Source organism: Dromiciops gliroides, chromosome 4 (genome assembly GCF_019393635.1).
Source record: "Dromiciops gliroides isolate mDroGli1 chromosome 4, mDroGli1.pri, whole genome shotgun sequence".
NCBI lineage: Eukaryota > Metazoa > Chordata > Mammalia > Microbiotheria > Microbiotheriidae > Dromiciops > Dromiciops gliroides.
Genome location: NC_057864.1, coordinates 443190760 through 443218391, shown reverse-complemented (window position 1 = coordinate 443218391; position 27632 = coordinate 443190760). Strand labels below are relative to the sequence as shown.

The following is a 27632-nucleotide window of genomic DNA, read 5'->3' as shown; positions in this document are numbered from 1 at the left end:
AATATTTCCCCCAATTACATGTAAAGACAGTTTTTACCATTCATTTTTTTTTAATTTTGAGTTCTAAATTTTTCCCCTCCTTCCCTCATTTCCCCCCTTTATGAGACAGTAAGCAATTTGGTATAGGTTATACATGTGCAATCTCAAATACTTATTAAGGACCTGTGTAAGTCCCAATCTAAGTAGTCACTGTGCTCAGGATACAAAGAAAACATAGTAACAGCAGCAGCAGCTTGCAAAGCTTACAACTTGCCAAGCACTTTACTCTCTCATTTGATTCTCACAACTCTTTGCTATTATGGTGCTGTAATCCCCATCTTGGTATAATTATCCTCTTCATCTTACAGATGAGGAAACTGAGGCACAGTGTTAAGGGCTAAAATTCTAGCTAGTCTGTCTAAAATATTTAATGAGTGGTCGCCAATAAATTATAAGCTTTAGCAAGAGTTAGACTTTTAAGCATTTATTAAGGAGAATAAGAATTTGGTAAAGAGAGAGAGAAAGGTCTAGATTCCTATCTATTAAAGGGAGAGCGCATTTCTAGCTCCCTTCTCCGCCAGAGTCCAGAGGAAAAAAAAAAAGAGCGAGACTTGAGTGCCAGTCTCTTCCTTCCTCCTCCCACTAGTCCGCGTCACTTCCTGACTCCTGAAGAAAAGACTCCTGGTCTTGCCCTCAAAGACCTTCCCTTCATGGGCAGAACTCTTCTACAGTAAGTATCCAGCAGGTGGCGTTATTCCAATCGTTACAGTCCCCCCTGTTGTTCCTCAAGAAACAAAATGTTTCCTTGACGGAACAGTAAAAACAATATGATAACTATTGCTAACTAATAATATGTGAACAACAATATAGAAAAGGAAGAGAGGAAAGTTTTGTCCAGAGGGGCAATTTTTTTTTTGTCCTCATGAACCGACGCTTTGACATTAGTCTTGCAAAGGGAGGGCCTCTGCAGAGAATACATGTTACAGATGGTGTATATTATAACAGAAAGAGAAAAAAACCAACAAAAAGAACAAATCAAAACTGTTCATTTAAAGTCTCTGAAAGTCTTTTCTCAGATGTCCTCTAGGTGTAGTCGTGGAATGGAAGTCTTTTCAGGGGTTGATGTGTGGATGCTGGTAATCAGCCAGGAAAATTTCCTACAAAATTGAGCTTAACACAACTTTAAAATAGCTTTGTCAATAATCAAATCAAACAATGAAAGTTCTCAAAAACATGTCTAAGGGAATTCAGAATCTTAGTTGTTACACATGAAACATATAATAAAACAAAAATTGAACCATTCTTTAAAGTTATAATATTACTATAGTCCCCCCCTTATGGAGGGTAATTGAGAAGACAATTGCTGCGATATTAATTATTAAAAATAATTTTTTATCTTTGTTTCATCACTTTTTGCATCATCTGCCTAATTATCCTCATGCCATTATGAGAAATTAAAAAATCTAATATAATTGGTAACAGGTGTCAAGGCCAAATTCAACACTGTATTTATCATGACACCTGAGATAATTATGGGGGTTACCATAAAAGAACAGAGAAATGATGGGATATGAGCATTCCCACACTTGAGCGATATGTACTGCCCATACAGTATGCCAGGCTTAAAATAGGTGGATGGAATATATGTCCATGCCACCAAACATATTGGAAGAAACTGAGTCAGACTTAATCAGATGCATGGGATTGAGATGTCCATGGCATCAGGCATATAGGAGGGAGCATAGAAGCCAGGTGTAGAAGTGAGATGGGTGGGATGAATACTTCCAGCCATCTGTACAATATTGTGGGGAAAAAGAGAATAAAATATTAAACCAAGAGAATCCAACCTCAACATTTGTCAAAAGCCGTTCCCTCGGCCATACCTTGACTTCATGCATGTCTCCCCTCATGTGACAGTTCAGTGTCTGCTCTTGCATGTATTCCTCTTGTGATTGGATGGCATCTTGGCCAACTGGCATCTGATAACTCAGAATAAAGGCAATTAATATCTTAAATGATAAGTTCCCATAATCCAAGTCTCATATGGATTTAAAATTGAGGATAATAAATGATTGCAAAAAATGTGAATACATCTTGACTCAAAATATAATATATAATTATGCAACAATTTCAAATAATACCTTTTTTTTACTTAGTATACAATTACTTTTGTGAAAAATCTTAACATATTTAAATACAAGTTAAAGCACAACACAATCCTAAAGAAAACTTTTTTTGAAAAAAGAAAACTTTTACAAACATTCCCCTTTTTTTAAAAAATATGCTTATCAAAAATAATACTTCTAGAATCAATTTACACTTGCCATGGCAACCAATTTGCCAGGGAAATGCTTTAAAGAGTTTGATCAAATAATCAGTTGAGGAAAAAAAATAACAAAAACAAACAACTCAGAATATGGGAGCACAATACTCCTAGAATTAACATTATATTATGAAATCAAAACCATCTTGCAATTTTTCAAAATTAGATAAACGAATAGAAGAAAATACATATGGAACAATAAAAGACAATGAAATTCAAACTAAGAAAGTCTAAATGAATGTGAACTTAATATTAATAAGAGTCTTATAAAATATAAACTTGATCACATGATTATAAAAAGCTTTTACAAATATTCTCCTTGTTTTAAAAACTAAGTATAAAACACAATCTCAAAAGCCTGAAAATCTCTATGAAAATAAACCCATACCATTAATTTCAAAATGTAGGTGTAATAGCATAGAAATCCTATGTAACCTCTGAACTGACATTAATACTCTGAGTGAATTCAGAACACTTTTGATTCCGATATCTAAAATCCCCAACACTCATATCAATACCTTGCTGCTTACTTCTACATTTCTCTAAAATATATACCCTTCCATGGCAAAAGAAGCAGAGTCTTGAACTATGTTGATGGTTGTCATTCTTATTCAGCTTAAGTTTTTCTTCTTTAACCCCTTTATATTGTCTGTCAGTCTTTTCACCATACAAATGCTTTATAAGATTACTAATTAAAGACAAAAGCAGGTTAGCAAAATTATGAACAAAACAAGCATATCTGGAATTTAAAGAGTTTTCTAAGATTGTCTCAAAAGCACAGCCAGGCCGGGGAAGGGCTGAGCCTGAAGCTGCAAATGCAGGTAGAAAAAGTTGAGCATGCGCATCAGATCTCTGGACTTCCCAGGCAGGGGAAGCAATGGGCTTGGCCATAGGCGGAGTAGAGGGTGGGGTCTGGAGAGGAGGGGAGGGACCAGAGCAATTTGAATCAGACTTGATTTTGAACTCAGGCCTGGATTCCTCTTCCCCCACTTTGCCTCCAGGTGCTAGGGGATTAAAAGCTTCTAGAGGGTGGGTCATTGCCTCCAGGCATGCAAAATTAGAGCAACAATTAGTGTTAGAACTGGGAAAAGCTGCGGGAATCTCTTCAGGTTTCTCTGAAAAAGCATGGTTGGGAGAGGGAGAGATATTTCCTTGTGTGAGTAAGTTGCTGGCTCTTTTAACAAAAATAAAAAGAAAAATAGAAAATCCACAAAAACAAAGCATTAACATGATCTTATCTCCCATTTGTCTGGTTAAACAGACCAAAATCAAAAATAGGATAATTAGGGAGTTTAAAAGGTCCATTCGAAAAAATTCAAAGGAAAAACACAGCCAGTACACCAGTACTTAGCAGTTAAAGGGAGAGGGAGGGGAAATTTCTTACCCAACCAGCAGATCAGAAGAAGACTGAGGGTTAGCTTTCCTCTTCGTGGTCAGCCATCTGTTAAGGGCTAAAATTCTAGCTAGTCTGTCTAAAATATTTAATGAGTGGTCGCCAATAAATTATAAGCTTTAGCAAGAGTTAGACTTTTAAGCATTTATTAAGGAGAATAAGAATTTGGTAAAGAGAGAGAGAAAGGTCTAGATTCCTATCTATTAAAGGGAGAGCGCATTTCTAGCTCCCTTCTCCGCCAGAGTCCAGAGGAAAAAAAAAAAGAGCGAGACTTGAGTGCCAGTCTCTTCCTTCCTCCTCCCACTAGTCCGCGTCACTTCCTGACTCCTGAAGAAAAGACTCCTGGTCTTGCCCTCAAAGACCTTCCCTTCATGGGCAGAACTCTTCTACAGTAAGTATCCAGCAGGTGGCGTTATTCCAATCGTTACAACAGATATGTTAAGGAGGGGTGGCACATCCAATAAGTCACACTGAGGTCTCCCTGCCTCCAAGGTCAGCATATTATCTACCTTGACCCTTAAGCATGAAGTCTTACCCTAAAGTTGAAAGAAAATCAACGAGATGGGGCTCCATAGTCAATCAAGCATTTATTAAATGCCTGCTGTATAGGAGTTCATGTCAAAAAGATTTAGGGATTTCAGTGGACTCCAGGCTCCAAATGTATACGCCGGCTAATGCGACTGTAGGCTCCATGAAAGAAGGAAAAGTACCCTATACTGTCAGGGTTGTACTTTATTCCCATAAGACCCCATCTGGAATACTGGGTGGGCCCCACACATTAGTGTGATGTATAAAGAGGAGAGTGACCACAACATTGAGGAGACTTGAGAGCGTGGCATCCCAAGCTGAGCTCCAGGAGTTGGAGAAGAGACAATTTGATGAGGAGACACCTGTCAGTGGAAGAAAGATGATGCTTGATCTGTTTTGGCCCCAAAGGGAAGAAGTAAGAGCAGTGGGTGGAGGGCGCAAAGAGATGGATTTGTGGTCTTAGGGTCAAGGAAAACTTTAATGATGAGTGTTCTCCAGAAATGGGATGGCTTACCTTAGGAAGAGTTTGAGTGAAGTTCTCAGAGCCAAGTTTGGATAACTGTTATGGAAGCAGTAGCGAGGATTCTTTTCAGGTATGAGGTGCATTGGATGGCCTCTGAGATGCATTCCAACCTATACTCTGTGGAAAAGACATGGACAAAAAAAAATTTAAATTTAAAAAAATTTTTAAAAAGAAAAAAGAAAGAAAAGACATGGACAGATTAATGGGGTAACGTAGTAGAAGTAGGAGTGTCAATAATCAGTGTCTAAATTTATATGGCACCATAATATTTGCAAGGGCAATGTTTGCAAATAGGGCAGCTAGGTGATACAGTGAATAGAGTGCCAGGCCTGGAGTTAGGAAGACTTATCTTCCTGAGTTTAAATCTGGCATCAGATACTTACTAGTTGTGTGACCCTGGACAAATCATTTTATCCTGTTTGCCTCAGTTCTTCATCTGTAAAATAAACTGGAGAAGGAAATATCAAACCACTCCATTATTTTTGCCAAGAAAAGCCCCAGTGGGGTTATAGAGAGTCAGACCTGACTGAAAAGATTAATACAACAAGAACAAATGTTTGCAAAGCATTTTACATATATTATCTGTTGATCCTCACAACAACCCTAGGTATATGTTGTTATTATGCCATTTTACAGATGAGGAACCTGAGACTCAGAAAGCTTATGAGAGTTCAGAGAAGAGAGTGGCTCACTGTGGACTGGGGTAATCAGGAAAAAACTTTTTTTTTTTTTTTTGGCGGGGCAATGGGGGTTAAGTGACTTGCCCAGGGTCACACAGCTAGTAAGTGTCAAGTGTCTGAGGCTGGATTTGAACTCAGGTACTCCTGAATCCAGGGCTGGTGCTTTATCCACTGCGCCACCTAGCTGCCCCCAGGAAAAAACTTTTAATGGAGCAAGTTGGGCTTGTCCTGAGCTTTGAAAATGGGCAGGATTTGACTAGACAGAAGAGAGGAGGAGAGCATGCCAGGCAGGAGAAAGAGAATGAAGGGAAACTTGGAGGATGGAATGTGAAGAGTGTGGTTGGGAGACAGTGAGTAAGTAGAAGGGAGAGTCCGGAGTGGGGAGTGGGGAGTGGTGTGAAAAAAGATAGCTCAAGGTTGAGCCTTGAATTCCAGGTGACAGTTTGTTTGGGACTTTATCTTGTCAGTAATGGAAGCTGAGAGAATGAAATGACAATACAGATGTTTTAAGAATTCAACTGAGTTCAAGGCACAGCAGCTACAAAAATGAAAAATGATGCAGAAACTCAGAATCTATCAGAAGGTATTAAACATATATAACTATTATAATATAGGACAGACTGACAAAGGTGCTTGGAAAAAGTAAAACTGACCTGTGAAATTCAGGGAGGGAGGTATTTCTTCTACCTGAAGAATCAGGGAAGGTCTGGTAAAGGAAATGAGCCCTGGGTCATATATTGAAGGAAGAGAAGAATTTCACCAAAGGGTGATCCATAGTCCCAATCTAGTCCAACACCCTCATTTTACTCGTGAGGAAATAAGTCCCAGGGAGGTTAAGTGATTTGCTCCTGTTTACAGAAGCAATAATAACTATAAGTAGAATTTGAACTCAGTTCCTTTGAATCCAGAGTCAGTGTTCTGTCACTTGTACTGCACTGTCTCCCATCATGACTTGCCCAGGGTCATGAGGATAGTAAGTGCAAAGGAAGACATGAGGGATGGAGGGCACAAAAATATCCAGGAACAGGTCAGATAGGATGAACAGCTTGGCTGGAATATGGAGTCTGTGAAGGAGTGCATTGTGAAAGAAGGCTGGAGAGAAGGATGAATCTGACTGGCTGGAGATGTGTAGGATGGATTGGAGCAGGGAGAGTGGAGAGCAGAGGCAGGGTGGCCAGTTGGAGGCTAATGCCTAAATCAAGTTTGGGTGGAAAAACAAAGAGAAGTCACAAGCGAATATTCAACAGGAATTCTTTGAATGACTGGATAAAACAATCCAGGGGAAAGATAGTCAAGGCTGACTAAGTGGCTGAACTGATACCATTGAAAGGTATAGGACAGGGGCAGCTAGGTGGCCTAGTGAATAAAGCACCGGCCCTGGAGTCAGGAGGACCTGAGTTCAAATCCGGCCTCAGACACTTGACACTTAACTAACTGTGTGACCCTGGGCAAGTCACTTAACCCCCATTGCCTTGCAAAAAAAAAAAAAGGTATTGGACAGTCTGGAAATACTAGTCTAGCCTTTATAATTGAGAGACTGAGGCACAGTGGTGAATTGAACTCCGGCCACTTACTTGGCAAGTCAGCCCTGTGCAATTAAGAAATGAATCCAGGTCTCGGGAAATAGACTTTTGTATTGCTCCAAAAGTCCAGAAAGAACTTCTAGAGAAATGTCACAAGTCAAGCCAGCAAGTGTTTATTAAGTGCCTACTATGTGCCACGCACTACGCTAAGTGCTGGAAATACAAAGAAATGCTACTGCTCTCCTGAAATAATAGACTTGAAAAAGACCTTGAAGATTGTCTAGTCTAACTTCCTTCCATTCCATTTTTTTAGAGGTGGAAATTGAGGTTCAGGAAGTTTGACTTGTCCAAGGTCTCCCAAGACCTCTTCCCTCCTGCCCCCCTTCCTCTTTCTCTTTCTTCCACTCTCCCTCCACTGTCTCTTCCCTGTTTGCCTGAAAGTATGTTCTAGTCTCCCTTATCCTAAAAAAAGCCTTCCATAGACTTTTCTATCTTTTCCAATTACCATCCTATCTTTCTCCTCTTCACTACTGTAATTGAAAAAAGTCATCTTTACTTTATATGTCCAGGAGGATACCTGACTTAAAATTTGCATTCAATGAAGGGAGGGAGGGAGGGAGGGTGGGAGGAAGGAAGGAAGGAAGGAAGGAAGGAAGGAAGGAAGGAAGGAAGGAAGGAAGGAAGGAAGGAAGGAAGGAAGGAAGGAAGAAAGGAAGAAAATAGATATATTTATTCCCTAGAAGTCAGTGATGTTTCTCTGGGATCACCCATTACTTCTTTCTTCTCTGTATTAATCAATCGACCAACTCTGTAGTGTTCCTTTCCTAAGATACTAAGACACCAGATAGGTACTCAACTTCAAAGTCCAGTAGAGGATTGAAGGTTTAGAGGTTCCTGAGGAACCAATGGGAAAGAAGATTCAATGAGGAACATACTGTAAGGAAAAATAAGGTTGGCAAAATCAAGCAGTGATTGGTGGAAGGCAGCTCCTCAAATATCAACTCCTGCCAATCAGATCTCCTCTTTAGGGTCCCACGTTCTCTGTGTGTCTCTGTTAAGTCCCAGAGGCAGGATTTTGGATCTCTGCATCTGTCTGATTCAAAAGGGTCCTTCAACTGAGCTGGGGGTGGGGGGGCGGGAAATTACATCTTTATTTCAGTATAATTGGTTTCCTTTACAATACTGTATATTGTATTTTATGTATTTGAGCATTTCTTTTTTTTGGTGAGGCAATTGGAGTTAAGTGACTTGCCTAGGGTCACACAGCTAGTAAGTGTTAAGTGTCTGAGGTCAGATTTGAACTCAGGTCCTCCTGACTCCAGGGCCAGTGCTCTATCTATTGTGCTACCTAGCTGCCCCCATATTTTATGTATTTAAAAACATTATTTTGAGAAGGAATCCATAAATTTTACCAGACTGCCAAAGGGGTCCATGGCCAAAAAATAAAGTTAAGAACTTTGGGGCTAGTTTGGGGCTAGTTGTTAGCTTAAGAAAGGAGCATCTGGTAGCGTGGGAGCAGGGGTGGGTTGGGGACTGGCAGCAGGGCTGATTCAGGCCATTTATTTCTTCCCAGGCATTCTGTCCTTTTTTTTTTTTTTTTCAAATGGAGTTTGCAGAGTCTCTCAACGAAAGTTGCCTAAACTCCTCCTAACTTCTTTGGGGCTGCTTTTCTCCTAAGGGTCCCAGAGCAAGTGCAGAATGGGCAGTGTGATCCCATCACTCCTTGAGAAGCTATAAAGAAAGAGAACATGCTTGAGGAGATGAAGTCATGTCTGCACCTGGAGAATATTAGCAGGATTTCTCCATGAAGAGGTTGCCCACACAAACAGGAAAAACTCAGCAGGCCCAGAGCACAAGGCCCAAAGCCGACACTCCTTGGGTTGAATCTAGAAACCTACAGCCAGCCTTTGATGGTCACAGGAATATTTAAAGAGAGCTTCCTGGTGGTGTACCCTAACGGGGGAGAAGTGGTTGCTCATTCTTCTAAAGGCCCTGACTCATTCTGGCCACTTCTTTTCAAAGCTAAAATATTATTATAATGTTGATTATTAATACAGGACTACATTATTCAGCATCATTAGGGACTAGTCTATTCCACATGAAAGAATTCCCCAGATTACTGAAACTTACCTCTTTAGTTAGGTGTCGCCAATAGCAGATAAAGTGCCAGACCTGGAGTCAGGAAGACCATTCTTCCTGATTTCAAATCTGGCTTCAGACACTTACTAGCTGAGCGACCCTGGGCAAGTCACTTAACCCTGTTTGCCTCAGTTTCTCCATCTGTCAAATGAACTGGAGGAAAAAAAATGACAAACCACTTCAAGTATGTTTCCAAGAAAATCCCCAAATGGGGTCAAACTGGAGTTAAAAGATGACTGAAGTACTGAGTTCAAATCCGGCCTCAGACACTTAACACTTACTAGCTGTGTGACCCTGGGCAAGTCACTTAACCCCACTTGCCTCACTAAAAAATTTTAAAAATAAAAAAGATGACTGAAAACACAGACACACACACACACATTTTACATTTCAGGCAAAATAGCTGACTTGGGTTTTTATTTTTGCTTCTGTCCTTCCACAGACTGTCTTCCTAAAAGTTCTCCTTCCTCTTCTCTGCCTCTTAGAATCATTACTCCCTTCAAGGCTTAGTTCAAGAGCTATCTTTCCTGATTCTTCCAGTAGATGATTCTCCTACCACTCCCCAAATCACTTTGTACCTATTTTGTATATAATTTGTATTTACTTATATGTGCGTATGAGGCAGCTAGATGGCACAATGAGTAGAGCTCTAGACCTGGAGTTAGGAAAAAGCTGAGGTCAAATCCAGCATCAGATACTTCCTGGCTGTGAGACCCTGGGCAAGGCATTTGACTTCTCTCAGCCTCCCTAACCTCGCCTGTAACACGAGTGGTGGTAATAGTACCTGCCTCCCAGAGTTGTGAACATAAAATAAAATAATATTTGTAAAGTGGTTTTCAAGTCTTAAAGTGCTATATTAATACTGGCTATCATCATTATCATCATTGGTTGCTCTCCCAGTAGGAGGGCAGGTAGGTGTCACAGTGGATAGAACACTGGGCTGGGAATCAGGAAGGCCCAAGTTGAAATCAGGCCTCAGACACCTACTGGAAGTGTGACCCTGAACAAGTCACTTAACCCTGTTTGCCTCAGTTTCCTTATCTGTCAAATGAGCTGGAGAAAGAAATGACAAATCACTCCAGTATCTTTGCCAAGAAAACCCCAAATGGGGTCATGAAGAGTCAAACATGACTAAAAAGTGACTAAACAACAAACAAAAACCTCTTTAGGTGCTAATTGAAAAATGTATCATTATATTTTTTTTTTAAGTGAGGCAATTGGGGTTAAGTGACTTGCCCAGAGTCACACAGCTAGTAAGTGTTAAGTGTCTGAGGCCGGATTTGAACTCAGGTACTCCTGACTCCAGGGCTGGTGCTCTATCCACTGCACCACCTAGCTGCCCGAAATGTATCATTATAAAAATGGTCTCTAAATATCTAGAAGGAACAGTGATCACTAAAAGCTAGCATGGGCTTATCACAGACAGGTCATACCAGACGAACTCCGATTTATTTTGACAATGTTACTAAAGTGGTAGATGAAAGGAATGCTGTAGATATCCTTTGCCTGGATTTTTAGAAAGCTTTTGACAAAATCATGCTGTTCTTATGGCCTGTGCTTTAGATGGAGGGATGTGGGCTGGCTGACAGTACACCTAGGTGACTTCATGGTGAAATGGATGAACCCAAAGGTAAGACTGGTGTTAAGAATAACATACCCAAGGGATCTGTGCTATTTAACATTTTTCTAAGTGACTTAGTTGGAGAATAATTGGAGAATGCTTATCAAACCTGTATATGACTCAAAACTGGAAGGGTTAGCTAGCGTGCTGGATGGCAGAGTCAGACTATGAAAAATATATTAGTCTGATTCTAATACAGTGGAATTTAATTGAAATTTTGTCATAAATTTATTGTAAAGTCCAATGCTCAGGTTTGAAAATTCCCATGATCCAACCAAAATCTATTGTTCTTCAGTTTCTCTTGGTCTCATTTTGCATTAGAGAAAACCCCATTTGTTTGTTTCTTTGTTTTGACACTAAGTCTCCCTATATCCCTGGGGCTGGCAGTGTCCTCACACCTGATCCCAATATTGGGCCATTTTGCACCTTTTTAGGCAGCCTAGCAGCCCTCTGCTCCTCAGGGGCTCTCCTCCCAGACTATATTAGTGTTGGACTTCTTCCAAGCTCAAGCCTCATCAATAGCTTTGTTAAGCAGTCCTATATCTGCCACTGTAAGTATTTGAGAGAGGCTGCATAACTACATGCCAGGGATGCTACAGATGGGGAGTTGGATGAGATATGGTCCCTCCCAGCTTTACAATTCTTCATCTCGAGGATTAAAACCAGGCTTTAGCTATTAGCAAATTCCAGGCAAGAGCTATTTAGAACTAGGCTTCGGGCGACTAGGTGGTGCAGTGGATAAAGCACTGGCCCTGGATTCAGGAGGACCAGAGTTTCAAATCTGGCCTCAGACACTAGATACTTACTAGCTGTGTGGTCCTGGGCAAGTCACTTAACCCTCATTGCCCAGCAAAAAGAAAAAAAAAGGAACTAGGCTCTTGAAATGCTTCAAGTCATTTAACCCTCATTGCCTCACAAAAAAGGAAAAAAAAAAGAAAGAAATTAGGCTCTTGACATGCTAGTTTGGTTAAAACAACAAAAATCTGCAAGGAAGAGATTAGTATCTTATGGTTGCCATCACAGCTTTTGTGCTGGGATACCGAATTTCTATGTGATTTAACCTCCGTGGGCCTCAGTTTTCCCACCCATAAAATGCATGTAATCGGTCCCTCCCTGACCTACCTCAGCATTATTATGAGAACAAAAAGAAACAGTAGATATTGCAGTGGTCCATCCCTCAGCTCTGGGCATTATCTCTGGCTGGTCCATTCCTGCAATGCTCTCCCTCCTCCACTCTGATTACTGACCTCTCTGGCTAGCTAAAACCCTATCTTCTACAGGATGCCCTCCCCACCTCCTCTTAATACCAGTACCTTGCTTTGCATATATTTGAGCCTCGGTTTCTTTTATAAAAGAAGAGCCGCTTGGACTAGCTGATCTCAAAAGTCCTTGCCAGTTTTTTTGTTTTTTGTTTTTTGTGGGGTTTTTTGGTGGGGCATTTGGGGTTAAGTGACTTGCACAGGGTCACACAGCTAGTGTGTCAAGTGTCTGAGGTCTGATTTGAACTCAGGTACTCCTGACTCCAGGGCCAGTGCTCTATCCACTTCACCACCTAGCTGCCCCCCTTGCCAGTTTTTTTTTTTTAATTTATTTTTAGTGAGGCAATTGGGGTTAAGTGACTTGCCCAGGGTCACACAGCTAGTTAAGTGTTAAGTGTCTGAGGCCGGATTTGAACTCAGGTACTCCTGACTGCAGGGCCGGTGCTGTATCCACTGTGCTACCTAGCTGCCCCGTCAGTTTTTTTTTTAATATTCTTTAGAATTTATTATTTATTTTGAGCATTTTATTCTTTTTAAATTTTGAATTCCCAATTTTCTCCCTCCTTCCAACTCCTCCCCACCCACTGAGAAAGCAAACAATATCATATCAATTCTACATGTGAAATCCTGCAAAAACATTTCCATATTAGCTATATTTTTTTAAAAAGCAAGAAAAATAAAGTAAGAAAAATATACTTCAATCTGCAGTCAGAGTTCATTAGTTCTCTCTGAAAGTGAATAGCATTTTTTTCATCATGAGTCCTTTGGAATTGTCTTGGATCATTGTATTGATCAGAGGAGCCAAATCTTTCACAGTCAGTCATCATTACATTGCTTTTACTGGGTACTGTGATCTCCTGGTTCTTCTCATGTCACTTTGCATCAGTTCATACAGATCTTGCCATATTTTTCTGAAACCACCCCCCTCATCATTTCCCACAGCACAACTTGTTTATCCATTCCCCAATTGATGAACATCCCTGCAATTTCCAATTCTTTGCTACCATAAAAAGAGCTCCTATAAATATTTTTGTACATACAGCTTTTTCCCCCTTTTTCTGTGACTTCTTTGGGATATAGCCTAGTAGTGGTATTGCTGAGTCAAACCCCTGTTTGCCTTAATCCACTGGAGGAGAAAATGGCAAACCACTCCAGCATTGGTATGCTATGGTCCATGGGGTCATGAAGAGTTAGAAAATGTAGATACCTTTGATTTCTTCATCTGCAAACTGCCTGTTTATATCCTTCAACATTTATCAATTGGGGAATGGCTCCTATTTTTATAAATTTGACTCAGGTCTATCCTTAGAAGCCATAATCCTGTGATTCCATCTCCTATCCTCATGCAGGTTCGTACTAAACAGGGATGCTAGGAGGCAGTGGTAACTTCAGGATGACTCATGCCATTGAAATGTACAGACTTAAGAGGAAACCTAAGTATGATGGGAATTCTGAGAAGCAAGAGGAGGGGGCCTACTCCACCCCCAGGCTGGGTTATTACGTCTAGGGATCAGCAAGGGAAATAACAAGTTGGATCGCACCACTGTCCCAGTACAGAGCTCTGCTACACTAGGCCAGGGATTTGTTTGTTAGTTTTTCTTCTCCATGGCAACCCCTCACTACCGAGCAGCTTCCATGTGCCTAGCTCTGTGCTATGGGGAACACAGCATAGTATAAAGTAGAGTCGGTACCATCAGAGCTAATAATATCATTAAGGAGACCAGAAAGCAATCACAGAATGGCAAAAAAAGGGTTGGACTGAGCAAATTATTTCATTTTTATCTGTCTTTTATTTGTCCATCTATAAAAAGCATTCCATCTCCAGTCCCCTGTGATTTTATACACTGTTAACCACACCTAGAGTAGGATCCCTCCTGGTCTCTGCCTCTGAGAATCCCAAGCTCCCTTCAAAGCTTGTCTCTGGGGCTACCTCCTGCCTTCTCCTTTCCTGCTCCACACTCTCTCACCCTCCCTCCTGCGAGTGACCCCTGTCAAAATTACTCTAGGCATTTACTTTCTATGTGTAGGTGTCCCCCCAAAAAGTGAAGCTTTAATAGCTGGAAACTGAAGCCATTATAATTTAAAACTGCACTCAGAGTTTTGGGACATCTGACATCTTGGATTTCATTATGCAAGTACTTAATAGTTTCTTCCCAAAAGAACGTAAGCACCCTTAGGACAGGGACTGAACTTCATCTTTTTCCTGTCTTCTCCACTGGCTAGCAGGTAAGTACTCATTTAATGATTATTTATTAATGGATCACCCTCCTCACAGAGGAGTGAGGATCAATGGAGATGATATACACAAAACCACTTTGAAAACCTAAGCCAAATCTGACCTCATACACTTATTAGCTGTGTGCAAGTGCTACTTGTACACAGCTAATAAATGTCTGAGGTCAGATTTGAACTCAGGTCCTTCTGAATCCAGGGCCGGTGCTTTATCCACTTCTCCACCTAGCTGCCCCCTATACACTGTTTCACCCAGCTGTCTCCTATAAAATAAGCCATGACATTTTGGAGTAAGGGTGGGTTTCCTAGGACTATGCTAAGCCACAGAACTGGGCTTGGGGGCAGGGCTGTTTTCCTGACTGGATTGAGGGCAACAACCCTGGTGATGGTTGCTTCCTTTTGGTAGCCTTGCCTTCCTCCTCAATAAAATGAGAGGAGTTCTATTAGGTGACCTTTGAAGTCTTTTCCAGCTCTAACATTCTGGGGGTTTTATGAATACTTGTTATTCTTACTTTCATCTTTTTCATCACAAACCTACTTCTAAGCAGCTGGGTGGTACAATGGAGAGACTGCTGGGCCTAGAGTCAGGAAGACTTCAGGTAAAATCCAGCCTCAGACATTTACTGGCCATATAACCCCAGACAAGTCACTTAACCTCTGTCTGCCTCATATTTTTTCAACTATACAATGGGGATAATAATAGCACCTCCTTCACAGGGTTGTTGGGATTGTTATGAGGATCAAATGAAATAGTATTTATAAAGTGTTTAGCCCAGTACCTTGCATATATGCATAATAAATGCCTATAAACAGAGTAAATGAAAAAAATTAATTTTAAATAAATAGAGTAAATGCTTGTTTCCTTCCTTCATCCTCCCCTCCCTCTCTTTCTTCCTTCCTTCTGTCTCACTCCTTCTGTTTTTCCAGGACTTCACCAGTCTATCAACTATTTTTTTTTTTTTTTTTGCGGGGCAATGAGAGTTAAGTGACTTGCCCAGGGTCACACAATTAGTTAAGTTTCAAGTGTCTGAGGCCGAATTTGAACTCAGGTCCTCCTGAATTCAAGACCAGAGCTTTATCCACTGTGCCACCTAGCTGCCCCTATCAACTATTCTTAATGCCTTGCTGCTTTTCCTTCATATCATCTCCAAAACTGGCAGCAACATGGTACTGAGGTTGAAGTACAGAAGTCATTATCTTTGGAGTCAAAGGACCTGGATTCAAATCCAGCCTTCATGTCTTCTTATCTGTGTAACATTAGGCACATCACATAATCTCTTAGGAGTCCTTCACATTCTAGATCCATGAGCCCATGATCCAATGTTCCCTTCCAACTCCTAAGTGCTATGGGATTTTTAAAGTTTGGCTGGGCAAGGTCTGCATACCTGTAGTCCCTTGCTATTGGGGAGGCTGAGACTGGAGGATCCCTTGAGCTCTGGAATTCTGAGTTGTAAGAGGGCAGAAAGTCAATCGGGTATTCCCCCCTAAATCAAGACTTGATTCAGTGAGCCCCACCCCCAGGAGCAGGAGGTCACCAGACTGACTAAGGAGCAGCAAACCAGTCCAAGTCTGAAGTGGAATAGGTCAAAGCTTCCATGCCCATCAGTAATGGGATCAGGCCCACAAGGAGTGAGATAACACTCTCAAAAACAATGCTGATAACCAATGAACTGTAATACTGAGAGTTTCCAAGAATCAGACCCCGCTTTTCTTCTACCATACTTAAACTCACTTTGACCTTGTTTTGCTAAAGCCTCTGCTTTGATTTCTCTGGTAGGGCTGTATGTGCTTGTTGGAGCAGGTGCCCTGATGATGACTGTGGGATTCTTCGGATGCTGTGGAGCTGTGCGAGAGTCTCAGTGTCTGCTCGGATCAGTAAGTGGAGGGGCCTGCCCTAGCTCTACCATGGGTTCACTGATTGGCCTGGGGAGGTCACTTGTCCTCTCTGGAGCTCAGACTCTCCCTTTGTACCTGTGCTTTCTTACTTTATAAAGATAATCTGAAATTAAATGAGCTCATATGACCAGGCATGATAACACAAGCCTGTAATCTCTGCTACAAAGGAAGGCTGAGACTGGTGAATTGCTTGAGTTCAGGAGTTCTAGGACTAGAGCTGATCAGATATTTACACTAATCGTGGCACTGGTGTGCTCAGCCCCTGGGCCAACAGGCTACCTAAAGCCTGACCCAGGTTGGAAAAATGGAGCAGGAAAACCCTTCTGTGCTAATCAGTATGGGGATCAGATCCATGAGTAGCTGCTATGACACTACCCTGAGCAAGATAGGGAAACTAAGTCTCAATTAACTAATCAATCAAATCATTAATTTGAAAGTCAGAGGATGAAGCCCTTGGAAATCTATGGGACTATGAGTATTTCATGATGTATGAGAGATTCCGTGACAGCCTTGTAGCCAGGGCACAATTATTATTTACAAGAACAATGAGTGTATAAAATCACTGACTTGGCCAGATGTCCCTCTTGAGGTCTTTTTTTTAGTGAGCAGCCTCCTTTTGAAACTAACATCAAATGATTTCAGGAAATGTGCAGCAGGCTTCAGCACTGACTGTAGCAGGGGAGGGGAGAAGGAGGAGAGAAGATTTTTTTTTCTCTATTACTCCATGGGGAGTCAGAGGCAGCAGTTATTACTGCAAAACAGCACGCTGCTGATGGAGCCCCTTGTAGAGTTTTTAGCCATCATCTCTCCTTCAGATCTCTGGGTGTCAGAAATGACATCTGATTCACACTCCCCATTCTTCTTTCTCTCCCACATTCTATTTAACAGCAACAGCAGGTCTACCCAGTCTTGCTGGGCAAAATCTGTGCTGGTATCTGATGAACAAAAGAGACCTATCAACAAGCATTTCTTAAGCACCTGCTAGGTGGCAGTCACTGTGCCCAGGTGCTAGGGGGACAAGACAAAAATGAAAATCTCTGCCCTCAGAGAGCTTCCATTCTACTCAGGGGTTACAGCATGCTTACAGACAAGTACATACAGGATATAATCATACCAGCCCCCCAATATATAGTGGTGGAGCAGACACTAAGAATTAAAAGAAGCAGAAGTGGTCCGAATATGAATTCATTCAGTAGTCATTAAGCACTTACTAAATACCATAAGCACGGGGCTAACTATTAGAGGACATAGAGATAAAGAATCATAATTTCTTGGGCAGCTAGATAGCTCAGTGGATAAAGCACCAGTCCTGGATTCAGGAAGACCTGAGTTCAAATCCAGCCTCAGATACTTGACACTTGCTAGCTGTATAACCCTGGGCAAGTCATTTAACCCTCATTGCCCTGTAAAAAACAAAACAAAACAAAAAAATCATGATTTCTGCCATCAGGAATTTTACTATCAAAAATGTTATCTGAAAAATAAACAAATAAAATAAAGTGCTTTACAAATTTAAAAAAATGGAAAAATATTCATTGTTCATGGGTAGGCTGAGCCAATGTAACAAAAATTACAATTCTACCTAAAATGTATGGGGCAGGTAAGAAGCATTATAAGACATTTATACAGATAGTTTTGACAAAATAAAATACAATAAGTTCCTAAGATGAGTGTGAAGTGCTAAGAGTTTGGAAGAAAGTAAAATCACTTTCATCTGGGAATCAGGGAAGGTTTCACAGAACAGATAATGCAAAAAATCTGGGACTTGGGATATAGGATGGGGGTGGGTATCAATAGGTAAAGGAGAAGATAGGGAGGATTCCAGGGAATAGCATGGGGGTGGGGGTGGGGGTGAAGTGATGATATGGAAGCATGGGAACTATCCGAAGGATGCTATGTAATCTAGGTTGGCAGAAGTATAGGGCCTGAGCTGGAAGAGACAATCAGACATCTCTTTCTCTTTGGCTTTTCGAGTTTGTATTGGGGAAAATCAAGAGGGCCAAGGCAAAAATCTATCCAGAGGACCTTATAGCCTACTCCCATAGAATCTGGAGATAGAAAACTTAATGTCTTATGGAAGGAAACTCATCTCGCAAATGCTTTCTGGTGAATCACTCCCAACCCTTGTGAACTTAGCAAAGTATTTTAGGAATAAAATTTGAACAAAAGATGTTCACCAAACTAATGAGATCAATATTTCCTCTCTGCAGTTTTTCACCTGCCTGCTGGTGATCTTTGCTGCAGAGGTAACCACTGGAGTATTTGCATTTATAGGCAGAGGAATGGTAAGTAACAACAGCTTTCTAGTGTTTAAAGCAGTCTTCCCAAAAACATACGGTTAACATTGCCAGTCTCTGAAATGAAATGGAAAAACCAAGCAACAATCAAGCCAGGAAATCAGGCAATAGTCAGAAGCGTTCTCACTCTGGATATGGAGAACTGGTTGGAATTATGGGGAAAGGAGAGAAGCATGTGCTCTGATCTCTTGTTTAATGATCCTTGTTCCTCAAGGACAAGAATGAGAAGGGGCCCTCCTGGATTCTCCTAGAGAAAAACTTGGACTGATTCTTGTTGGGGATACAGATTTTAAGTTCACTCTAAGCATTATGGGTCACTGAAACACATCAGCCAGTGATATAGCAGGAGTTCAGAAGCAAAGCACTCTGCTGAGAGGACTTGAAAAGAGAAGGCAAAACTAGGAATAGTTGTGGGGAATGATAGTCAGCTATAGAGGAATGGATTTTTGTGCTTCATTGAGGTTCTAATTGAGGTTATATAACAAAAATGTGTAGTAGCCCAAATCAGCATAATTGCTAGACTTTCTCTACTAGTATTCAGGAGCATATGAGTAGGAACAGAGAAGATAAATGGTGGAGGAAATCTAGGAATGAGTTTGGCAAGGTCAAGGAGTGGTGATGTGGGGACAAGAAGAAAAGGGATTTCAGTGGAGAGGACGCTTACTGTATTGTTGACCACCGAGTCAATATGGCAAAACAAGGAATATGAGTCCAGAAATGAGGCAAGACCAGGGTGGGAGAGAAGAATGAAGAATGGAATTTAGGAATTGAGACAGATTGAGACAGAATAAGAGATAGAAGAAATGATGAAAAGAATTATAAAAACATAGACTGTGTTAAATATCTTTTATACATTTTTTTTAAATTAGACATCTTTCTATCTTGGTTTAAGTGTAGCTTCGTGGGGGATGGGATGGGGTCCTCAGAAGCCATTTTGAGGTTTCTGTGAGTTTGAGGATCGAGCCTTACACAGAGGAGGAAAAAACCTTTTCAAGTTACAAGTTTTTATACCATATTCATGAGTGCATTTTTTCCTTTAATGAGGACTCTCCTTGCAAACTATCAGAAAGGAGAGGAGCCCTTTAGGAAGTTTTGCTAAGCCAGGAAAGCTATTTTTTGATGTTGTAAAACAGAGGCCATTTGTCACAAGCTCCCTTGTCTTTCCTGGCTCCATCCATACTTTCAAACTCTGAAACTCCTTACCCATCCTTGGCTCCTTTACTCCTGTTTCTGAGGAAAAGTTGGCCATGACCTTGCCAAGGCCAACTGCTTGTATTGTGCCCTTGATCCTCTCCTCTCCCATCTCCTCCAGTATCTTGTCACATCAATCATTCCTTCATACTCATCTTCATCTTCTCCTTATCCACTGGCTCTTTCCCCCACTGCCTGAAAATGTGTTGAGGTTTTGTCCATCTCCCTAATAAAGAAAAGAAAACTCCATTTGATCCTGCCACCCTCCCAAGCTACTGTCTTGTATCTCTTCTGCCTGAAACAACGCATAAAGCACTATCTAAGTACTTGCTATTGCTGTTATATCATTTCACTGACAATCTTCAAAAGAATCGTCTATATCCATTTCTGCTTCTTCCTCACTACCCGCTCGCTTCTCGATCTTTTACTCTCTGGTTTGCCCAAGTCACCAAAACTCTATTTACTTCTAAACCTGATGGTCATTATCAGTCTTCATGACATCTGACTTCTCCCAAACCTATGATGTTGTTAACCACCTCTTCCTCCTGGACCCCATTCCCTTGGCTTCTGTGCCATTGTTATCTCCTGGTCTCCCTCCCTACTGTCTGACCACTTGTCAGTTTCCTTTCCTGAAACATCAACCATCTCTTGCTACCTTAGTGAAGGTGACTCAGGGTTGTATTCTGAAGCCTCTCCACTGGTTTTCTTTGAGATATCATCACCTCCCAAGGGTTGGACTATCATTTCCATGTAGACAGCTCTCATATCTGTATTTCTAATTCTAGTCTCTCTCGACTCAAATTCCAAATTGCCAACCATTTTCTGAACATAACTGTCTCAATTGGATGTGCCATCGGCACCCCAGACTCAATATGTTAGATATGGAAGTCATGATATCTCATCTCTAACATGCTCCTCTTGCAAAATTTCCTATTTCTGTTGAGGAAATTTCAAAATTCAAAATTTCCTATTTCTCCCAGCCACCTATGGTCAGAACTCCACAGTTAACCTTGCCTCTTCCCTCTCTCTCATACCCTCCCTCCCCATATTCAGTCCCTTTCCAAGTCTTGTCAATTCTACCTCTACAATATCTCTCACACCTGTCCCCTTCTCTCCATTCTCACAATTTACCACCTTAATTTGGCTCCTCATCACCTCTCACTATCATAATAACTTTCTAGTTGTTCTTATATTCTCCAGTTTTTCCATAGCCATTCCCCAAACTCGATACTCCATATCCCACTCTGCATTTGCACAAGCCAGTTCTCATTCCTCATGTGTACACCCCCCTCACCTGTGTTTCCCCTGGTCTTCCTTCAAGGTCTAACTAGGGTAATGCCTGTTCCTGGAGGCTCTCCCCTTTCTGATACTCTCTCCCACCTCCACTTTCCTCTTACTCTGCTTATTTGTCTACACTTGGATCCTGCCTGTACTCTCCTGTGGACAGGGTCTGTTTCTTTTTTCTTTATTTCCCCAGCACCTAACTAAGGACTTGCTATTTAGTAGCACTATATAAATATATGTTAGATAGAAATACCTTTCAACTACTCTAAGGCAATCTATAGACTCCAAAAGCTGTATTCTGTCACTCTGTGTTTAGTAATAAACCAAAATCTAGCTGATCATATGGAATAGAAAGGTAAAAAATCATAAGCCCTTTTTTTTTTTGGAGGGGGGAGGTGTGGGGAAGGAGGGAATTGCCCTTGATGGCAAGGAAGCAATCAGAAATTGGCTGCTCAGGATCCCATCTCTGACTCTTTTCTGTAGGCTATCCGAGAAGTTCAGACCATGTACGAAGAAGCATATAACGGTTACCTTAAAGATAAAATGAACAAAACTCTGATCACCTTCCACTCCTCAGTAAGTTGTTACATTTGTTTTTCCCTTTTAACTGACCTCATTTCAAAAGACCTTCCAAAGGTGGTCTTCCTCATCAACCTGACTAGTGAAAAAAATAACAGACCAGCAAATAAACTTTGCCATTAATTGAGCGCCCTCTATGTGCAGAATCCTATCCCTTGCATTTGGGGGAAAGAGAGCAAGAAATCTGAGTTGTTCCCTGCCTTTGGTCTAATGAGGATCTAAGAAAATACACTCTAAGAGCTAAGTGTATAAGCAGGACCCGTCTAAGAGTGCAAATGACAAGATCCAGTGTTTCCCCAACTAGGTTCTTGCAGAAGGCTGGCATTACACAGGAATGGAACAGTGTTCTGAGAGAATTTCTACACTAGCATATGCACTTCCCACCCACAGTTTTTAAATTGTTAAATCATATGTTTAATTAATATAATGATTATATAATTATATTATATAATTGATTAATATAATCACTAGCATATAATTCAACACATTTAATCATAATGCTAATGCATTAATAGAATTAATACTAGCATATAATTTAAGTAATAATGTTAGGTAATATGTTTTATATTACATTTTTAATGTTATAATTATATAATATAACATTATATCATATTGTGATATTAATTTATATGTTAACTTAATATGTTAATTAATATAATTAATACTAGCACATTATTTATGCTATTAAATCATTAAAAATTTAATCTGTTAAATTATATGCTAATATTAATCATATAAAAAATTAGCATATGATATGCTACACATAAATATATAGTTTTGTATAGTCATATAATTGTTATAATGTATTGATATAATTAATACTAGTATCTAGCATCTAATTTAACAGGTTAAATCATATGCTATAAAAATACTTACATGGTCATTTCATTATGAAAATTGACCTAATTTCCTCTGTTTTGCTCCAAAATTTCTCCATCCACATTTTATCCCCTACACCAGCATTTTAGTATCCCATCTGTATATTTCCATCTCCCAAACACTGTGATTCATTTGGGAAATGCTGATGTGGACACATACAGACTGAAAGTGCCCAGGGCCACAAGTTGGAAAATACAGGTTGTAAATCCTAGCTCCACTACTGCCTTTTGTGACCTCAAACAAGTCACTTCATCTCTCTTTCCTCCTCAGCAAAATGATGGCATTCACCAATCTAAGGCCCCTTCTAATTCTGAAATCCTCTGAACATTTGCTCCTGGGAAAGTAGAGTTGAGAGTGACCGGTGGCAAGTGGCATTAGACAGCAAAGGTTTAAGAGGAGAGATGGATTCCCACTTCTCTACCCAGACTTCAGTTTGTTGGCCAGTTGGATGGATAGCTCTAGCTACGAGTTCTCTGTAGCGATAGCTCAGACTGCCCACTGCCCTCAATCAGTATACGTGCCCCTCTGCTTGGATGCTCCAGACAGACCCTCTCGATTCAGCCAACAGCCCTCCATTATTCTTCTGTTTTCCTACCAAGGATGAGATCCAGCACCTGTCTGTGGTCAGAGCATGCCCTGGTTTTCTTTTCTTTTCTTTTCTCTTCCATCCTTTTCTTTTCTTTTCTTTTCTTTTCTTTTTTAGAATAAGATGGTAGTTTATTTAGGGGCAAGGGAAACCATGAAAGAAATCCTTGGACTTTTCATGGGGAGATAGGTATGGAACAAAGCATGTGGCTCTGAGGTACCAATCTCCAAGCCCTGGTTTTCTAATCCCAAGAATTTGCTAGCATCATTCTGTCCTGTGAAGGTTTTGCTGACATTCCGTGCTGCAGGGGCCAACTAGTACCACAATCTGCCCTGCCTAAAGGGAGTGAGAGGAATGAAAAGGAGCCGTTTTCACATAAAGCAATCATCAATTTCCTAGACTACTTGGGGTCCTCATACTACCCCCTGTCATCCACCTCCTGTATGACTTCTGAGAATCCCTTTGTTCCCTTTAATGCCGTGAAATGGAGGCTTTGGGTTTTCCCGTGGAGTTGGGACAGCCAGAATTCCAGCAGGTTTTTTGTTTGATTCCAACTGTCCTCCGCTTTCTAGACTAGATCATTTGAGTAGTGATGCCTGGCGTCCATTGCGGGCCTGCTGAGTAGGGTCTCTGCTTATTCTGGAAAATGCCCAGACTTCTCTTCTCTGCTCCTCTCTGCCCTCCCTTAAACTCTCTTTTCTGACCCCCTCTAGTTTCTATGCTGTGGAAAAGAAAGCCCCGATCAGGTCCAATCTACATGCCCAAAGGAGCTCCTAGGACACAAAGTAAGTTTTTCTTTGTCTTCCCATCTACTGGGTTTTTTTTGTTTTTGTTTTTGTTTTATGGTAGGGCAAAGAGGGTTAAGTGACTTGCCCAGGGTCACATAGCTAGTAAGTGTCAAGTGTCTGAGCCCACATTTGAACTCAGGTCCTCCTGAATCCAGGGCCGGTGCTTTATTCACTACAGCGCCACCTAGCTGCCCCTGCGCCACCTAGCTGCCCCCATCTACTGCTGATGTAAAGGAGAAAGGTAGTGCACATTCGGACAGGGAAAAGTGGGGCTCAGAGCCTAGTTCTGTGGGTCTGGGAAATCACCCCCACTCTCAGTTGTTTTGTGAATACAAGGAATAATTTTGTCCTGAAGAATGATGAGGGGCCATGCTTCCAGGAACATGTGTAGGGAATAAGAGTCCTAGGCTGAGAAGTCCAAAGATCTGACTTCGAATCCTGCCCCAAACACTTATTGGCACTGTGACCTGTCAGGATGCCTCTAGCTACTATACTGTCCAGGAGGATCGAGTTGAAGGGGGAATAAAAACTACTGGTGAATTGGGACAGGGTTGGGGAGGCGGGCCTACTGTTTTTTTATCTGATGTTCTGTAGAAAGAGAAGAGAGTAAGTCAGGTTAATGAGTCACCAGAAAATGCCTTGAGAAAAAAAATCCACTGTAATAATGCCCATCTTCTTTCAAAACAGAAGAACTGTATAGACGAGATTGAGAACGTGATCAGTGCTAAACTCCAGCTCATTGGGATCGTCGGGATTGGAATAGCTGGCGTCACGGTGAGAAAAATATGCCAGGCGGCCATCTCACATTTCTTTGAGGAGCAATTCAAACTCCTTCTGCCCCAGATCATTTGGCTCATCTAGTATTCAGTTGGGTTATGACTGTAACCTGGGAGAGGTTTCCAAACAAGGTACCAGTGATGAGTCTAGGACACTTTGTCATGGCTCTTGTTCCCCGGGCTTTTTAAAGAACAAAGTCAATTTGATATTCCAATCCAGAGTCCTGGGGTGCTCACCTCAGACTAGGCAGCTAAGAGGTACAGCAGATAGAGTGGGGACTTGGGGGGCAGCCAGGTAGTGCAGTGGATAAAACAACAGCCCTAGATTCGGGAGGACCTGAGTTCAAATCCAGGCTCAGACACTTGACACTTACTAGCTGTGTGACCCTGGGCAAGTCACTTAACCTGCATTGCCCCACAAAAAAAAAGAAGGAAGGAAGGAAGGAAAGAAAGAAAGAGAGAAAGAAAGAAAGAGAGAAGGAAGGAAAGAAAGAAGGAAAGAAGGAAAGAAAGAAAGAAGGAAAGAAAGAAAGAAGGAAAGAAAGAAAGAAAGAAAGAAAGAAAGAAAGAAAGAAAGAAAGAAAGAAAGAAAGAGAAAGAAAGAGCGGGGATTTGGAATCAGGAAAACCTGAGTTTGAATTCTGCTTTAAATCATTACTGATCCTGGGCAAGTTTCTTACCCTCTCTGTGTATCTCAGTTTCCTCATCTATAAAATGAGGATAATAATAGCACCTATCTCCTAAAATTGTTATGAGGATCATATGAGATAATATATGTAAAGTGCTTTTCACACCTTAAAGTGTTTTATATATATATATATAAATGCTAGCTCTTATCCTCAGTATTACCAGTAATTCATATTAATTAGAATTATAACAACTACAGCCCTTCTTGTATAAATAAGCACATCTACCGCTTCTACATCTACTTACTCTAGAGATCCAGCATCAGCTGCCTTCCAAGTCTGTGCCTCCTCTGACTGTCAAGGCAACATAATACCAGGCCAGTCCTTCCCACCTGTAATTAAGCTAAACATACTCCAAGCTCTTCATCTTGATAAAAGCTGTAATTCTTTACCCAGGTCCCTGTGCCCTTTCCTTGGTGAGTCAGTAAATCTCTGCCTCCCAGGATGGAGCATAAAGCAGTGGGACCAGGAGAAGCGGCTGCCCTCTGGCAGGATGAGACCCTCTCCCGATCGGAGTCCCCCAGCCTAGGCTGGTTATCATTCTGCTGATTCACGAGAGGCAGGACTGTTTGACCCATTCCATTTGGTTATCTGATGGCGTTTTCCATCAATCCCATGGATCTCGGTGGGGCCTGGGGGAGGGAAGCCCTTAACTCACACCTCCACCCATCAGCCCTTTGGCAGCCGGACACTGGGGAGGGTGTCTCTTGATCCTACGTTTTAAGGATTGCTTAGAGGTTCCCAAGAATGGGGTTAGAGTCAGGGGCAGGTGGGATAGCAGCAAATTACCCAACGCCTGCTAGCTGCCACGACGTCACGCCTTCTCTTCATCCTCTTGAATAGCTTCGGTCTCCCAGAGTTGTGAGGGCACGTGTCTCCCCAGCCATGCAGTTATGAAGGATGAGAGCCTGAAGTTCAGCTGGCCCTGAGCCTTGTCTTCATGGTGTCAGTCCCTCCCTCTGACCTCTGTTCTCAAATAAGAATACAATAATAACCCAAATGTATATGGCTGTTCTAAGTTTATAGTGCCCTTTCTTCATAGCCGCCTAGGAGATTGTACCACTATTATTAGCCCCATTTTACAAAAGAGAGGAAACCGAGATCCAAACTGGTCAAACCCAGGGTCACTCATCTAGGAAGTGTCAGAGCACAGGAATCTCATAGCATCATGTGTTCAGAGCTGGAAGGGACCTTATGGTTGATTGAGCCCATTTTACAGATGAGGAAACTGAGGCTAAAGCTGGTTAAGTGACTTGCCCACATGGCTAATAAGCATCTAAGCCAGGACTAAATTTAGATTTCCTGTGTCCAGTACCAGCATTCTTTTCACTCTCCCCCCACCTCCAGGCTGCCTTGGAATCTGATCCTCTTAACTCTTCATTCCAGGGCTCTTCTCCTAATTGTCTCAAAGAACATGGCACAGAGTATCTGGCCTGTTCTGGACTCAGTAGTTGGTGGATCCTGGCCAGAGCTAGGAACGGGCTGAAGGGAGCAGATTAGAAGCACCAGAGAGCCAAAGTCAGTTAGGGATAAAGGAAGCATTTGGTCCAGCTCCTAAGTAGCCACAGGCAGAAAGGCTCTTCAAAAATGAACCCAAAAGATAGATACATTTTCCTCTCCTAGCTACCTCCTCTGCCCCCATACCTGTCCCAGGCCCATATTATCATTATCTAAGTGCTTCTCTCTTTGACCAAGATCCCTCAAATTGTTCCCTAGCCACCTAGAACTCATTGAGGCTTTATTTCTTATATGAGAAATAGACCATGTTTTTCCTCCCATCCCAGTCTAAGTGTCTCCTGTGACCTCATTAGGCCCCAGTTTGATCTAGACAGTCTCCCAGGTCCCTTCTGGGCCTAACCATCTTTGATTCTGATCCATCCTTGTAGAGCCAGACTCTTTGTGCCTTTATGAGGTGAAAGCTATGGACCAAACCAGAATCCTTTGCCCATTAAAGAAGGGGAGAGGAGAACTCAACCTTACCAGAGCACTCTCTTTTCCTAGGCATTTTCTTAAGTGCCTTTTGGAGACTATAGCTTTCCTTCTGTGGTCTGACCAAAAGCATCATTTCTAATGAGAGGTATTCTAAGTGAGTAAGATGCTAGGCCAGTCACCTTGGCAGGTCAGCAGGGGAGATGCTTTTAGGCAGGAGCAGTAGTCACCCGGCTCCCCTTTAATCGGCTATAACATTAACAATGATGTTGATAGCGTTTATATAATGTTTTAAGGTTTGCAAAGCACTTTAGAAATATTGTCTCATTTTATTCTTATAACAACTTCAGGAGGTAGTTATTATTATTATCCCCAGTTTACAAATGAGAAAACTGAGGCAGACAGCAGTGCTATTTAAATTATTGGGGGACTATTATTACTAAATTACAAATTACTAAACTATATATGAATGACTATTGCACCAGTTTAGGCAATAAGCATTTAATATTCATTAATATCACATATTATTAAAGTATTGACC

The 27632-nt window shown here is 41.4% G+C and overlaps 1 protein-coding gene across 2 annotated transcripts in view; it reads left to right on the top strand.

Moving 5' to 3' along the window:
- TSPAN2 (tetraspanin 2) overlaps nucleotides 1-27632 on the top strand; it is a 67919-nt gene that overhangs the window by 34699 nt on the left and 5588 nt on the right. The window contains exons 3-7 of one of the 2 annotated variants that reach the window (XM_043962929.1): nucleotides 15978-16075; nucleotides 18307-18381; nucleotides 21352-21444; nucleotides 23626-23697; nucleotides 24391-24474. In XM_043962929.1, the coding sequence (XP_043818864.1) occupies nucleotides 15978-16075; nucleotides 18307-18381; nucleotides 21352-21444; nucleotides 23626-23697; nucleotides 24391-24474 (422 nt within the window). Of the gene's footprint in view, nucleotides 1-15977; nucleotides 16076-18306; nucleotides 18382-21351; nucleotides 21445-23625; nucleotides 23698-24387; nucleotides 24475-27632 lie in introns of both variants that reach the window. The other variant, XM_043962928.1, reaches the window with a different exon arrangement.